The sequence below is a fragment of the Oryzias latipes genome, chromosome 13 (assembly GCF_002234675.1).
Source record: "Oryzias latipes chromosome 13, ASM223467v1".
NCBI classification, from domain to species: Eukaryota; Metazoa; Chordata; class Actinopteri; order Beloniformes; family Adrianichthyidae; genus Oryzias; species Oryzias latipes.
This window is the reverse complement of record NC_019871.2, coordinates 18,174,433-18,191,578: the sequence shown is the minus strand read 5'-3', so window position 1 is coordinate 18,191,578 and position 17,146 is coordinate 18,174,433. Positions and strand designations below refer to the sequence as shown.

Sequence of the window (17,146 nt, the reverse complement as noted above, 5' to 3'; positions counted from 1 at the left end):
TCAATGCACGGAATCCAGCTCGAATGCGCCATCTACTGGACTGTCTTCAACAGTACAAGTCATCTCCATGCCTCAAAGCTCAAAGACACAAAGTTGTTTTTGCAAAGTTAGAGAAGCTGTTCTTAGGTGGTCAGATAAGCCAGTTCCCTTGTGAGTATTATATGCACTGACCAGTCAGATCTGTTAATAAACAGTTATGATATCATATCTTCACAACAACGTTGTCTGGGTGTATTCAGACTGGAAAAGTCTGTTGGTCCGGAGCCAATCCGCTTAATTTAGCCTGAATCGAGTCCTGAACCTTGTGCTTGGTCTGTATTCAGACTGCCTTCATCTTGACATTTCTGGTTTGAATCAGAGCTTGTAACCCAAAACACATGACTAAGATCTCTTCAGTCGTTGGCTAGGAATAACGAGTCCAGGGAAAGCAACGTGAGGGAATAAAAGTACTACACTATGCAATCCTTGTCAGGATAGTTCACTTGTTCAAGCTTTATATTTTGCTGGCTAATTTTGAACATTTTTGTCAAAATCCAGCACACTTTTGTTGCACGGTGGAGGCATGCTCCAAGGCGGTTACAGAGGAGACAGCAAAAAGTACGCTAATAAGTGTTTATGATGTAGAGATTGTCGGGAGAACATTGTGAGGTGCAATGGGTATCACATTAAAAGTTTCTTTAATTAGCCTATTCAGACTGAAAAATTATTCAGGCTTTTTGGGAGACACGAACTCTGCTTCACTTTAAGCACACCTAATGTGTCCAGTCTGAATACCCCCTAACTATGTACTGCTTTATGTAATTCAAACTTGTTTAAATTCGCACTAATTTCATTAGTTATTAATTAACCAGAGCAAATGATAGAAATGATGCTCGTCGTCTGTCACATTACTTTTTCATGAGAGAGGAAAAAAAACTGATCAACTGCCACAGATAAGGAGTCATACAGGGGGGTTAAAGACAGATGATAATCCACGAGGGGGGATTATTTCAGAGAAACCTTCAAAGCATCATGTACCCTAATTTCAGCGTTTCTTTGATTGCTGCTCGTGTTATCGGTGGTTCCTGTTACCTACTGATACAGAATGTTGTGCTGATGCAGAAGATCAGAAACAAACCACAAATAACCCAGAAACATGCAGCGACCCAGGTTTGATTACCGACTTCATGCATCAGTGCTGTGGTTTAACAAACAGCAGTAAGACACCCCCCACCCCCGACCTTTAGCCTGTGCACTTTATTCTCACAAGCATGCAGTAAACGCATGAAACCCGGGAGAGTTTTAGCAGACCATGCAGAGGAACTGTTGGTGGAATAAAAAAAAACAAGGATGAATCCGAACATGATGCTTCGCGTTCGATTTTGTATCACTGCTGGAAAGAGGACGGAAACGCGGCCTTGTGGGTCGAAACCATTCGTTCGTGACGTCCACATGGTGACAAATGTTTCAGGGGAGGTGTTTGCGGTGGGACGTGTAAACGGATGAAGGCAGGTTTGAAGGTGTTGAACGAAGAAAACAGCTCTGCTGCAGAAAGCCCTGCAGGGAGCAGAGGAACTCAAAGACAGGAAAGTAAAGGCGGCTGGATTGGAGTAATTTAAACAGAGAGAAAAGTGTTGGAGCCAAAACTGCATCACATAAAACATGAAATATTGAAGAGAAACAAATAAATGAAAGACTCTAAATCTATCAACACCGACTCATGAGGACGGTGAAGACAATGAATCTTCTGTAAAGACTGGTTCAGTGTGTTTACTGTGGACGTCTCTCTAAATGTTCTAATTTTTGAATTAATCAATGTGCCTGATGTTAAAAAGACACCTAACAACAGTGTTGGTTCAACTTTTAATTTCACTTTATTGGATTTGCAAAAAGCCACTGTCCATGAAAAAAACTTCTAAACTTGACAGGACAAGATATTTAGGAAAATCCTTTCAATCCACTATAAACCCAAGTGAAGAACATGTTTTTTTAGGACAAAGGAAATCCTTCATGCAGAAACAGACGACTATTCTTGGAGTTTGGTCAAATCTTAAAAGCACAACAAAGTCGACAACAGAGTGAGAAAATACGCTTTTTTTTTGCCAATGCCAGGCGCTGCCTTTATTTCCTCCGATTTACTGCAGAGTAGGTTCCCTCAGAGATGCTGCGAGGGTTCAATTCCTGCACAACACACAAGTCAAAGGTTTCACATTAAAATCCCTTAATAACTTTGTTCCTTGACTGGTAAAACTGCTGTGAAGCTGCTGGTGAAGCTGCTGGTGAAGCTGTGGACCTTTTTGCGATAGTCACCAACTATAAATTTAACAGTTGTCATGGTGCCTCTGTCAGACTCCTCCCCCCTCTCCTCTCCGCTTGGTTCCTGATTATCCCCAGCTGCTTCCACTCACCTCATCGACACACCTGCCTTCTTAAGGAGCTCCAGGATCTTCATTCAACGCCAGTCCGTTGCCCCTGATGGTGCATATTTGGCCTCACGTCAAGTTCATGCTTTGTTGCCTTGCCTTAAGCCAAGTAGTTAACATATGCTGTCTTACCTGTCTCCAGGAAACCTCAGCCACGAGTGGTCACCCACAGCAGCCGGACTCCTCTACTGGTCTGTTCCCTCCATCCTCACCACGAGCCTCTGCCGAACCAGCTGCCTCACGAAACGGACCCACGCTGCCGACTCCAGACCCGAACGAGCAGTTCCACCAGTGACGCCACGAGCCGCAGTTACATTCTCGGACCTCCAGTAACAGTTACCTACCTGTCTGGCCATCATATTAAATCTACCTTCTCGCCAAGACATCTCTGTCCTGTGTCTCATTCCGGGTTTCAGCATCTGGGTCTCAGTCGTTCTATAGTCATGACAGAACGGACTGGCCATAATCCCGACCCAGCTGACCCGGAGGGACTCAGATTAGCCGTATCCCAGCAAGGCATATTGCTTGGTCGCCAGGCCGACGCCCTATCCCAGATGGCCGCGGCCCAACAGGACCTTTTTCATCGCCTGGACGGTTTGACACAGACATTGAACAATTTAACCGGACATTTTTCCCATGTTCCAACAGATACGGCTCAAGCTACGGCTAACTCGGCTACTTCCGTTTCCGGATCACCCTCCGCTCACGAAAACATCCGGCTGCAACCGGAACCATTTACTGGTGACGTCGAAGCCTGCGGAGGATTCCTCCTCCAATGCGAGCTGATTTACCAACAAGCCCCCCGTCATTATCAGTCGGATCACAGTAAAATATCACTGATCGTCAACTCTCTACGCAATAAAGCCCTCCAGTGGGCCCAGGCTTTCCTCTCCTCCAATCCCATAAGCCACCTCACTTATGAACGTTTCCTCAGAGAGTTCCAGTTAATTTTCGACCAACCACGTAAACAGGACGAAGCAACCCGTCGGTTACTCGCGCTCAGGCAGCGTAACCGCTCGGTGAGTGAACACGTTATAGATTTCCGTATTCTGGCGGTCGAGGCAGGCTGGCCCGACGCAGCTTTGAAGGGGATCTTTTACCAGTCTTTAAATGAACAAATTAAGGATCATCTGTGTTCTCAACCCGAAGCCCGGTCATTTGAGGAACTGGTTTCTGCGGCACTCCGCTCTGATGTTCGCCTGCGGGAGCGTCAAAGGGAACGAGGGCCCGTTTTCCAGCGTGCCGCAACCACTACATCCTCCAACTTCTCACACGCTGTTCACGCCACCCCTCTCGACTCCTTCAGCCCCTCTAGACCTCCAGACGAGCCTATGCAGGTTGGACACTCTCGACTGTCTGAAGAGGAACGCCGCAGACGGCGCATGGAGGGGGCCTGTTTCTATTGCGGAGCAAAGGGCCACATTGTCATCTCCTGCCCGCTTCGTTTAAACACCCGAACCCCTCGCTAGGAGACAGGCTGCGAGGGGTAACAAACATCTACCTGGCCGGTAATAATTTTTTACTAATCCCTGTCAAGTTAAGTCAAGATCTCCATGTGCATGAGTTACGGGCCCTGGTCGACTCCGGGGCCGAGCAGAGTTTAATTGACCAGCAACTTGTTAATGATCTGTCGATTCCCACAGAACCCCTGGAGACCCCCATCGAGGCTTCCGGTTTAGGCGGTCAACTCTTATCCCGCATCACCCACCGCACCAAACCCATCCTGCTCATTACTTCAGGCAACCATCGTGAGTCTATCCGTTTCCTCATCACCAAGTCCATCCATACTCCCATAGTACTCGGGTTTTCCTGGCTAAAACTGCATAATCCTCAGTTTAATTGGGCTCAAGGGACTATAATCCAGTGGAGCCCATATTGCCTTGCTAATTGTCTTCTCTCTGCTCTCCCTTCCGTCACTTCTCCTAACGCTGAGTGTCATAGCCAAGTCGATTTGTCCAACATTCCTCGTTGTTATCATGATTTAAAAGCAGTATTTTGCAAAACCAAAGCTAGTGCTCTCCCACCTCATAGACCTTATGATTGCGCCATAAACCTGTTGCCAGGCGCTCCATTGCCCAAGGGTCATTTGTTTAATCTATCTGGACCAGAAAAGACAGCCATGGAGAACTACGTACAGGAAGCCCTCGCCCTGGGGCACATTCGACCCTCCTCCTCCCCCGTGGGAGCAGGCTTTTTCTTTGTGCAGAAAAAAGACAAGTCCCTCCGACCATGCATTGATTATCGCGAACTAAATCAAATCACCGTAAAAGACAAATACTCACTGCCATTAATCACCTCTGTTTTTGATTCCGTCCAGAAGGCTCGCATATTCACTAAGTTAGATCTCCGCAATGCCTACCATTTGGTCCGAATTAAGGAAGGGGACGAGTGGAAAACTGCCTTTAACACCCCGTTAGGGCATTACGAATATTTAGTAATGCCTTTCGGCCTCACCAACGCCCCGGCAGTTTTCCAAAGGCTAGTTAACGATGTCCTTCGGGACTTCATTAATCGATTCGTCTTTGTCTATTTGGACGATATTCTTGTCTACTCCCACGATCTGGCTCAACACGAGCATCACGTTCGCCTGGTGTTGGAGAGACTATTGGAAAATCAGCTTTTCGTTAAGCATGAAAAGTGCGAATTTCATTCCCCCACTGTACAGTTTCTCGGTTACATTATCGAGGCTGGCTGCATACGCCCTGATCCATCCAAAATAGAAGCTGTTACCAACTGGGAACCTCCAACCAGCCGTAAGAAGCTACAGCAATTCCTGGGCTTTGCTAACTTTTACAGACGCTTCATACGCAATTACAGCAGTATTGCTTCTCCCCTTACACGCCTCACTTCCATAAAGCATCCCTTTGTCTGGTCCAACGAAGCCCAACAGGCCTTCGACAGGTTAAAGAAACTGTTTGTCTCTGCCCCGATCCTCATCCAACCTGACCCCTCACGGCAATTTATCGTTGAGGTCGATGCCTCTGACTCAGGGGTGGGCGCTGTCCTCTCACAGAAGGAGGGGAGTTCTGGAAAACTCAAACCTTGTGCGTTTTTCTCTCGCAAGCTGTCCCCTTCTGAGCAGAATTACGACGTTGGCAACCGGGAACTCTTAGCCATCAAACTTGCCCTGGAGGAGTGGCGTCACTGGTTGGAGGGAGCCGAGCAGCCTTTCATCGTCTGGACGGACCATAAAAACCTGGCATACCTACGCTCCGCGAAAAGACTCAACTCCAGGCAAGCTCGTTGGTGTCTTTTCTTTGACCGGTTTCACTTCACCATAACCTACAGACCAGGCTCCCGCAACATCAAACCCGATGCCCTCTCCAGGAAATACAGTCCGTCTGAGAACACTCTATCATCTATCCTCCCTTCATCCTGCATCATAGGAAGTGTCACCTGGGATATCGAGGCCAAGGTTCTTCAAGCCCTGGAAGGGGACTCTGACCATCCACCCGCTCCCAGGGGCACACTGTTCGTACCCGCTCATCTCCGCTCCGAAGTCATCACTTGGGGTCACGCGTCTCGTCTGGCGTGCCATGGGGGGGTCCACCGTACCCTCCATTTACTTCGTAAGAGGTTTTATTGGCCGTCTATGGAGAAGGACATTAGGGAGTATATCTCGGCGTGCACCACCTGCGCCCGATCCAAGACGTCCTCCTCGGCTCCGGCGGGGTTGCTCCACCCACTTCCTACGCCCAGCCGGCCCTGGTCCCACTTGGCAATGGACTTTGTCACCGGGTTACCCCCATCAGCAGGTAACACCGTCATACTCACAGTCATAGATCGATTTTCCAAGATGGCCCACTTCATTCCGCTCCCTCAACTACCCACTGCCACCGAAACTGCTGATATCATGACCAAGCAGGTTTTCCGTCACCATGGCATCCCTCTGGACATTGTCTCTGACCGTGGCCCCCAGTTCATTTCTCAGGTCTGGAAGGCCTTCTGTACGGCCTTGGGGGCCACGGTCAGCCTCACATCTGGCTACCATCCTCAGTCCAACGGCCAAGCGGAGAGAGCGAACCAGGAACTGGAGGCAGCTCTCCGCTGCTTGGCGGCACAGAACCAGCAGGACTGGTCCCAATATCTCGTGTGGATTGAGTATGCCCATAATGCTCATCCCTCCACTGCCACTGGGCTCTCTCCCTTTGAGGCCGCTCTCGGGTACTCACCACCTCTGTTTCCGTCACAGGAACTGGACTTGGCGGTGCCTTCCGTACAACATCACATCCAGCGGTGCCAACGCATCTGGGCACAGGCTAAGGCTGCTCTCCTCCGCACTAAGGAGAGCAACTGCCGCATCGCCAACCGTCACAGGGTGGTGGGACCCGAGTACCAACCTGGCCAAAGGGTCTGGCTCTCCACACGTAATATCCCCATCCAAGCCACCTCCAAGAAACTGGCTCCACGATTCATCGGACCTTACGTCATAGAGAAACTCATCAACCCCACCTGCGTCCGACTCCGTCTTCCCAAGGCTCTGAAGGTTCACCCGTCATTTCATGTTTCCCAGATCAAGCCAGTTCTGGACAGTCCTCTGTGCCCGCCGTCCGCTTCCCCGCCACCCGCCCGGCTCATCGACGGTGCTCCGGCTTACGACGTCAATCGGATCCTGGATGTCCGCCGTCGGGGTCGCGGATTCCAGTTCCTGGTCGACTGGGTGGGTTACGGGCCGGAGGAGCGCTCCTGGATTTCCCGCTCTCTCATTTTGGACCCCTCGCTCATTGAGGATTTCTACCGGGCCCACCCGGATCGCCGCCCTTGACCGCCTGGAGGCGGTCGTTGAGGGGGGGGTACTGTCATGGTGCCTCTGTCAGACTCCTCCCCCCTCTCCTCTCCGCTTGGTTCCTGATTATCCCCAGCTGCTTCCACTCACCTCATCGACACACCTGCCTTCTTAAGGAGCTCCAGGATCTTCATTCAACGCCAGTCCGTTGCCCCTGATGGTGCATATTTGGCCTCACGTCAAGTTCATGCTTTGTTGCCTTGCCTTAAGCCAAGTAGTTAACATATGCTGTCTTACCTGTCTCCAGGAAACCTCAGCCACGAGTGGTCACCCACAGCAGCCGTAATCCGGACTCCTCTACTGGTCTGTTCCCTCCATCCTCACCACGAGCCTCTGCCGAACCAGCTGCCTCACGAAACGGACCCACGCTGCCGACTCCAGACCCGAACGAGCAGTTCCACCAGTGACGCCACGAGCCGCAGTTACATTCTCGGACCTCCAGTAACAGTTACCTACCTGTCTGGCCATCATATTAAATCTACCTTCTCGCCAAGACATCTCTGTCCTGTGTCTCATTCCGGGTTTCAGCATCTGGGTCTCAGTCGTTCTATAGTCATGACAACAGTAAAATTTGAATTTGCTTTCTGCTGGAAGTGGAAGAGTCCTCCTGTGCTTCTCTCACATCAAGTAGAAAACAACAACTGAAAAAAAGCCAGATGTCTGTACCTGATAATCTGAAGATTGGATATCTGAAGCCCGGCCTCCTGATCGAGATGCTGCTAGAGATGAGAGCAGAATGAAACATTCATTCAGACTAAAACTTATGTACGTTCTCTAATAAAATGTTTCTCAGCAAGGGCAACATGAGGTTTGAGCAAAAAGTTACGCGAGTTCTTGATGGTTAAGCAGCGAATGGGCCCACCTGAGACCTTCTTGGTGCGTCTGTAGATGAATGCCATCAAAGCGGCGGTCATAATCACATCTGCAAAGATGGCTCCTCCAAGATAAACTCCATCAAGCTCAAAGCACGTCTCACAGACTAGAAGACAGAAAAAAGAAGTTCCAGTCGAGTTGGATGAATGCACATCGATTTAATCTTCCGTTTTAGTTTTTCTCACCTCGTCCTTTAACGAAGAAGAAAGTTTTCTTGGTAGTTTTCTCTTCGTAAGTATCAGCCTCCTCTTCGTAGACACAATGGACTCTGATCGGACGTTCATACTTGAGAACATACGTTTCACCCTTATCAAGTTGAGTGTTATGCTGAAACCAAGTCCCATTTCTTGGACAAGTCAGTGTGACATCACTTCTCCAGAAACTGACTCCTCCTTCCAACAGAAGCAGATGTGAAATCCCATCAACGCTTTCCTTTGGTTTCATGGAAACATTTTCATCTCAGAGGCAGTCAAACTTATTTTGACTCACCCGTTCATTCCTGTTTATTAACACAAGTGTCCATGTGTCTGAAATTATTTACTCAATTATAGACATAAATTACTCATTACAAATCAAGAGAAACCTGTTGATTGATTGTTTAAAAAATATGAGACCTTTCTGATCATGAATTCAGAGAGAACCCGTCAAACATGTTCATAAAAAACTGTTTGTTAACCCCCCCCCCAAAAAAAGAATAACTAAAAATGGAGAAAACTTATTTACCTTCTTCAGCTTTAACTCCAAACATGAAGAAGACGAGGAGAAACACGGAAACTGCCATGACTCTGAAGAAGATCGCGCTCATGAAGATGCTTCTGCAATGAGACGCAGAGGAAGAGAAAGATGACTTCCCTCTATACTTTCAGACATACAAAGATACACACACAACTACACACATATCCACGCACAAAGGAACAAACACACATCGATAGACACATAGGCACACCCAAAGACACACAGGCTAATAAACACACACACAGATACTCACACTGACATACACACACATACCCAATGACAGACACACTCACAGCAAGTTGCATACTCACACAGCTTCACACACATACAGACGTACAGACAAACTCACAGATACAAGTACATATCGATCCCCACAGGAAGTGCAGTTGATCTTCGGGTTCAGGAAACATAGAAACATCTGAACAGAACAAAGTAAATGTCAGATCTCAGTGCTGAATATTCTGCTGTCGTTTATCTTTGTCGTTCTTTAACCTTTAAGACACCCCCTACCCCCCACAAAGGCACTTGTTGTTTGAAGAAACCACACAGACTGGCTCATGTTGTGCAACAAGTGTAAAGAGAAGCTGTTATTTAATGGAGCAACTTTTATATTTTTACTTCATGTAAAAACAGTTTAATAAGTGCTTAAGAGAAGACAGAGGATAGCTCAGAGTTTTTTTTACTTTTGAATATATTTTTGTGATTATTTTCTACAGAGTTACTGTAATGCAACCAAACGCTGGTTGTTGAAGAAGTTTCTGATGTGGCAACTGAACCAGAATCAGAACCAAACAAGGTGAAGCTGCTTTCAGATGAGCTAAGATGATCCACAACTGTTTATGTATTTTTTCTCTTATTTAACTTTTTTCGACTGTCGTTTTTTTAGCGCTGCAGTGTTTTGAATCATCTGTATGATGAAAGATGAACCTTTATGACTATAGAGTCCATGTCTAAAACAAAAAGCTCGGAATTTCAAATTTTTCATTTAGCGGCCAGAGAGGACAATGACAAAACAATAAAGAACAGACTCTGAAAAGTCATTGGTGTTTTTTATTTTATTGCTCCAGCCTCAACCTATGTTGAAGCGCAAACCTGAAAGCAGGAACAGATTCACTCTAGTATTTTCTTTTTGTCCTCCTTCACACACTGCAGTTGTTGTAAAACAGCTCCCCAACTGGATCACTGGAGTACTGCTGCAAAAACTCCCTCAGTTCTTCTAAAGTGAGTTTCTCCACCCAGTTCTCCTCTGTGTTTCTGGCTCTGGCGGCTCCGCTCTCTATGGGCTTGTCATTATTGTCCACGCAGCAGTAGGCATTCCACAAAAAGTCTGGGATGTTGACTCGCTTCACGTTGTTTTTAATGATCCAGTTGTCTACAGAGGGAATGGCTCCTACCAACACAAAGGCCTTGGAGCACTTGGACAGGAAGAGATCTGTGAGCTCTGACTCGTGGATCCTCCAGGCGTTTTGGTTCATGGTAGGGTTCTGAGGAACCACATTGGTCAGGGTGAAAGTTGCGTTGCGGCTGGGGACTGCAAAGGGCACACAAAGACTCAGTAAGTAGCTTATAATGCTTTTTCCTGCTGGAATAAATAAAACCAGTGAGACCTGAGTGGATTTGAGGAGTTTCAGGTGGACCCTTCCTAACAGCTTATTGAAAGTTTTCCTTTCCAGAATAAAAGGCAAACAATAAACTGAATGTTAAATGAGCCCTGATGCTTATACGTCCACTATGTAAATACGTGTAAAGAAATTTTCTAAATAAATGACTCCAAAGGTTGCATTTCATTTTTGAGATAGTTTTGAATATTAAAAACTTTCACTTCTAATAAAAAAATGCAATTTAAAAAAATAACAGGATTTTCAGACATCTAGGTTCTATTCAATGACTTTTTTTTATCATAGTCCCAACCGGAGTAAAATTAAATGGTCAAACCTGAATGGGGCACACAGGTGACCCGCACAAAATATTAAGGTCATAGACCATGAACCTGAAGAAAGAAATTGTTCATGCACATTTTTCTACGCTCATGCTGTGGGCGACAGGTCATAGTGAACACTTATACAACACAGAAGGGTAAGTAAGGGTGAAGTAGGTGAGACGCAGGTGAATTGTACAAATTTTGAGAAGAGACCTCTTTAAATTCCTCTACCTGGATGGTGTCCGTTGGGATTGAGGTGACCACGATCAAAACCAGAATTAGTGAAATCTTCATTCAGAGCTTGTTTCTCCCCCAGAAAAATGCCTGGGTTGTCTTGTCCCAGCCAATAGCCATCCTCCATCTCACCTGGCCAGGACTTGTCCACCAGCTACACAACAGGGACGTTTCTGGTTGTTTATTGTCAGAAGATTTAAACTCAGATTACAGAAATTGAAAAGATAATCAATATCCAAAGGCGAGAGAGAATTGGGGAGAGATGTGTTTTCTTACCTGGGGCTCTACAAACCACCTCTTCTCCCTGCCCCCTCCATTGCTGGGCTCAAACTGATAAGCAGAGTAGACGGCGATTCGAAGGCTGGTGTCGTACAGAGTGGCAAAGTGGTACCTGCGTCAGAAATGAGGGCAAAGTAAACACCAGACACATTTAGAAACATTCAGTGGTGAAGACTTGAGCTGAACTTTCTGCCTCTCCTTTTTTTCAAACCTGTTGACAAACCGCTGACAAAGACGAGCAACAACAGGGGAGGAAGCCCCCAAGTCTGGAATTTTCTCTTTATAGAAAAATACTATGCAATCTGGAACATCCTGAAAAAAATGAAAACAGAGAAGCTGTAAAGGAAGCTCCTCAGATTTCCAAGTTTGGAGGCTTTATTCAACTGTAAAAGAAAAACAACATACCTCAAAACGCTCCACGACATCTGCAAGCGCATTAAAGGACAATAGCAAAAGAACACTCAAATCCACCAAAGTCTTCATTCTAGAGAATCTGGGGTCTGGAACACTTTCCCTGCCTATATTTGGGATTGATAAAGAAGTTAATGTAAATATATCAAATAAGATCCTCAAAGCACATCTGTTGTTGCCATTTGAAGATGTTAAATTTTGACTTGGGGAGGTTACAGTCTTCATGTTTTCACCTCAGCGGGTGGGTCTGTTGTCAGCAGTAAAACCTGCACTTTGGAGTTAACTGGTTACAACACTGAAGGTAAAACCCTGTCCTAAAGATGTCTGACCAATCCACATGTTCTCATTTGGATGTAGTTCCAAGTCCTATTTTAAAACATCGGAAATGTAGAACTGCTCAGACTGAATTCTCACAACCTCTGAATTAAACAATGAGATGACCTCAAACAACAAACTAGTCTACTGACAGGTGAAAGTTCAGCTGCTCTCAGGCTTCAGCTTCGTTGTGGATTTTGTCCCAAAACCAAACTCTACTCTTCCAAACAGAAAGCCTATGCCAGTAGAGAGGAAGCATCATCTCTGACCAGGACGAATTTGAGTCGGTGTGCATGTCCACTCACCTGTTTGCTAGCAGTTTGACCTCAGATACACCCCTCTTAAATACCCTCCACACCTACTCTTTCTTCGTTTGCTGCTATTTTTAACAGCATTCCTGAGAGGGGCTGCCTGATGTCTGCGCTGGACAAACAACAAATGGACTCACAACCTGAAAACGCTGTGACCACGTGGAAAAAGCAGATGCCAAAACACACAGACGCTCAAAATGTGCCCACCTGGAGGAAACCCTCACTTTAAACTTAAATCCATCATAGAAGCAAATTCACCCAAAAGAACAAGGCAGTAAAGTTCTCCATTAGCACCACATGAAGACGTGTGAACTTTTCACGCTTTTTTCTGATGTGTTTTACCGTCTGTCCTGTTTTCTCATCACTCTGGATGAACTTGTGTCTGTTCCTGAACATGACTATTAATTCTTCAAACCTTTATTCTTGTTCTCAATTCCTCTGAATCAGGAAGCTACAGTGATGGTAAGAACAAGAAGTTCATGATTCTCTCAATGAATTGGAGCCACTGGGCACATTCGTTACATGTAATAATAATAATGTTTTTTTTTTTATTTAATCATCAGACTGATTCTTTGGTAGGGGTAAATGTTTTCAAATACTTTTGGATAAAAACATTCAAAAACTGACAAATAAAACTAACTTTTTCTGCAATATTTACAGCTCATGGCTTCAGTTCACTGGGAATTATCCACCGGGAGCTCAGGCAGATAACACGCAGTATCTGGTCATGTGTGCTTTTTCCCACTGCTGCTGCATGCATGTATGAAGCGTGCAAGCGACTCTTTTCAACACAACAAAGTAAGTTTTTTTAGAAAGCATGAGGGTTTCCAGTGGATTCAGCTGTGACGGAAGCTCGGGTTTCACTGCATCTTAAACAAACTTTCTTTTCTAAAAACAGCTTAACGGTTACACATGTTTTGTATAGTTGTTTTAGTTTGTGTGATTTTCTGAAAGTGTGTTTACCTCAAGTCAAAAATGTCAACAGACATTAAATAACATCTCTTCTGATCAGATTTGCAAGACTAAGATTTCTGATGACCAAGAAGTCTGGAGTTCAATCAGAGCTGCAGCTGTCTTTTTTGGTTTTGTCATCAGCACACCAACAGGATTTCAACTTCCTACTAAATGTTTTTAAGGTGGGAATAAATGAAAAACAAGGGAATGATCTCATCTCTTATTTCTTCTTCTTTTGGACCTTTCTGGGCTGCAGCTTTGTAGCAGACAGCTGTGAAGGCATTAGCCAATGGAAGCATCGAAATGCAAATGCAAAAATCAAAATCAAAGACGTGGCTCATGCCAGCTGCCGAATTACAGAAATCAATAAAGTTCTGAAGCTCATGGAGGTGTGTGTGTGTGTGTGTGGGACTTCCTTAAGCCGTTCTTATGAAAGCTTGTTTGGTTAAATGATGCATCACTAATGGGAAAAAGGCAGAAAGAGTCTAGTTAAAACTTCACAAAGTTTAGACATGATTTGTTTGTAATGATTTAAAAACGTGTTTGTGGTGATTGATCATAACATCACCTTCAGAATGCTTATGTTGTTTATGAAATACTTGAATATAACTTTTATAAGAAATACTTTATTATAAGTAGAATTTAAATATTCCAATAAGACTTCCAGTTAGTACCGAACAGCGTTTTAATATTGTAGTGAAACCCACTTGGAAAACAAACAGTAGAATGACTGGAACAGATTCTGTTAGGTTTCATCCATGCGTTCTTGTTTCTGTGTTGAATCTTGCATGTCAGTGTGAACAGAGATGTCACCTGGAGGCAGCAGTCACACCTGATAGATGAACAGTCTCACACAGTTTTTACAGAAAATCTGTATCTGATTGGATGAACCAGACAGAGCAGGTCAGAGAAGGTCATTTATGGATTCAAGTAGAGGAATAAATGGAAAAAACTGCAAACCACATTTCACAAATTCAAGTTACATTTAAATAAAAATCTAAACTAATGAGGACATCTGACTAGTGTATTTACTTCGCTTGCATTCACATGGGTTTATCAATGTTTTGTGAATCCATAAATACTACTTTCAGCTGAATCTCCTCTCATGTTGTTACCAAAATCCCCCTCTGGGTTGCGCTGTTGAGTTGTGTTTTTGAGTGAAACCTTTGAACTGATCTGAACACGACTGCCTTCCAGATTATTCAGGAGCTCAGCCACCTGGAAAACCTTCTGCAGGGTGACGATCCGCTGCGTTATCAACACTCAAAGAAAGTCAATTACAGGTTTGTCTCCATAGATGCCTTCAAAGCCAGGAGACTCCTTCAGAGTGAGACTTGAGGCAGATAATCATTCAATGCTGCTCAAAGCAACAAGTGAAGGTTAATGAACTGCTGCAATGATGGATTTGAAGAGGGACTTCTGTGGGGTTTTTATTTGGACCCGAAGTTCATTAAGCAGCCCTGCATCTTTTATGGAGAAGAACCTGAGAGCATGTCGCTCTAACAGATCGCAGGGAGTTGAGGTCTCAAACGTTTAGTCTGATCCTGAAGACAAAAGCATCTTTAGACACTGTCTGCAGAGAGGAAGATTTCTTCATGGGAAGAACTCTGAAAGGGAGTCATGCAAGGCGGTGTTTGATGCTCCTAACTGAGGCTGTTTTGCAGAACAGACAACAGCAGAAATGTACTTACACACCAAAACGGATGAGAAGTGTGAGCTTTTAACATACTGCATAAAGTCTTTATTGCTGTTTTCTGCAGTGGCTCTGCAAAAATATAGCAAAAACAAAATGAGAATTCATAAAATGTTTGTCATCAGCATTATTGACATTTCACAATAATTAAGGTCAAACTAGTAAAACGTTGATCTAGTTAGATATAAAAATTTAAAGTTTTATCAAATTTGAGGAAAAAAGAAAAGAAATGGTCAATAAATTGTGTGTGGCCTCAGGGTCCAAATACGTTTATAAAATATTAAATGTGTTAATGCAATGATGAAAGTTACAGTAAAAGAGCTGCTTTTGCCATTAAGGGTATGACAGGAGGAAGTTCAAACAAACATAGCTGACTGTATCCACAGTAAGAGTCTAAAAGATTTCCATCAAAGAATTTTGGCACCAAAAAAGAAAATGAAGTTATCACAACCATGACCTTAACTGAAGAATCAGAAGTTAATTAGAAAAAGCATGCCTTTAGGGGCCTCATTTTACTATTTTAATTAGATTTAAATTTACATAAAGCTCCCTGTTGAAATTTAAATTAAAGATCTTTTTGTTCATTATTTATGGAAATGTATTATGTCTTAAATACACATCACATTTTTACAAATGTAGGAACTGGAACAGATTTTCTTGGTCATAGATTAGCATCATCATCTCATTGATGTTAACCAAAGAACTTAAAAAATGAAAGCAAAAATAAAAACACAATTACAGAAATTTTGATAATCAAGACACAAAAAACTTCTTTTCACCTTCAGCAGGAAGTTTCTTCTCCCTCGTGTGCCCCGATCATCATCACTGTCAACTTCTCCTTCCAGGCTTCTCCCTGCATTCCTGGGTTCTACTCTTTTTGTTCCTTCTTCCTGATGTTTCTATCAATTGGCAGGTACCCTGACAAATCGATCTGCCGTAACCTCTCAATAATTCTTAAAGCCTGAGTCAGACTTCTGTTAGAGGCTTCGTGTTCCTGATGTGTGGCACAGATGCCTTTTAAAAAGTTTTCCAAAAGGTTACAGTGAAACAAAAGAGATACGTAAACACAGAAGATCAGTAAAGAGAAAATACAGAAGAAGTTTAACCCTTGTGCTATCCTAGGCACTTTAACATTGGGAGTTGGGTCATCTAGACCCACTAGACAGTGCGCTGAACCTTTTTTCTTCAATGATTTGTGATCTTCACTGGTGTCCATGGATTACATGAAATCTTTTCACCTTTATCCACCTTTGTCATGGTAGGGAGAACACGTCAATGTAAGGGTGGGGTCAGCTAAGATAGCACAAGGGTTAAGAAAACATGGCAAAACACCAGTGTGCCATTTGGAGCTAGATTCTGGCTAAGATGTTGTGATAATTACATTTAAAATACTTAGGTTTCCTGGTTGGTTCTCCTTAATTTATCTGCATGCCCTGGCGTTACTTCTGAACTCCTGATGTCAGGAAGGCTGGCAGTAAAGCAGCCCAGACCATGACTGAGCGTCCTCCATGTTTTGCATTGAGAACAGCTGTCTTTTCCCGGTTTGCTTTATTTTTGCTTGTGTGAACACAAAGCAGAGGTCGTGAGCCAGAAGGTGCAGTTTGGCTTCTGCTTACTTCCAGAAGCTTAGTGTCCTGTCAGGTTGCATCAGGTCAGATTTCTAAGTCCATCATCCCCCCAAAAAACCTAAAACTTCTGGAGAATCTGTGCAGCGGCAGTCGTAGGAACATTGGACCTAATGGAGATGGTCTCATCGCCTTTTACTTTAGCTAACTTGGCCCTTTTTTCATGATAAGGACACCACCATGTCAGAGCCAAACGACTTCAGTGAGCAGTGATTGGTCCAAGTCGGTCTGAGCCATTGTTTCCAAGGCAACCATTCTCTCCAATCAGGATTAATTGGAGAGAGTCCAGGCTTGTTGGAAGGCCAAACCCCTAACACTTGATAGCGGACTATAAGTCTGCCAGTCAAACGTTTTGAACATTCGACATGGAGGCCAGCAGACTGCACCTACTTTTACTGAGGCATCTGATTGGTCCGTTTATAACTTGAATAACTTGATATGTTACAAAAAACAGAGGATTATCCAGACAATGCTTAAAATGTACCACTGTACCAAATGTAAAATGACTGAGTAATATCTGTTTATTTCACTATAGAAGTCTGTGGGATTTTAACTTCTAGGAGCCAGTGGGCACTTCCTGTTTGGAACGCCAGGGGGGATGAGTCAC

General features: G+C 44.5%; 1 protein-coding gene and 1 long non-coding RNA gene across 3 annotated transcripts; one reads left to right on the top strand and one right to left on the bottom strand.

Moving 5' to 3' along the window:
* Positions 1–7,303: 7,303 nt before the first annotated feature.
* LOC105356143 lies at positions 7,304–7,683 on the top strand. Its single transcript, XR_910382.2, has 2 exons — positions 7,304–7,348; positions 7,436–7,683. It is a non-coding gene; the product is annotated as an uncharacterized LOC105356143 (long non-coding RNA).
* A 2,143-nt stretch (positions 7,684–9,826) lies between these two features.
* LOC101169485 (endonuclease domain-containing 1 protein) lies at positions 9,827–12,391 on the bottom strand. Of its 2 annotated transcripts, none has more exons than XM_004078762.3 (6): positions 12,262–12,391; positions 11,636–11,748; positions 11,442–11,542; positions 11,228–11,342; positions 10,949–11,105; positions 9,827–10,327 (listed from the first exon to the last, which is right to left on the bottom strand). In XM_004078762.3, the coding sequence occupies exons 2-6, from the start codon at positions 11,711–11,713 to the stop codon at positions 9,936–9,938; spliced, it is 843 nt and encodes a 280-aa protein (XP_004078810.1). In that variant the 5' UTR covers positions 11,714–11,748; positions 12,262–12,391; the 3' UTR covers positions 9,827–9,935. The 2 variants fall into 2 exon arrangements, with proteins under 2 accessions (XP_004078810.1, XP_020567028.1); XM_020711369.2 differs by lacking the exon at positions 12,262–12,391 and adding an exon at positions 11,875–11,895.
* Positions 12,392–17,146: the final 4,755 nt, after the last annotated feature.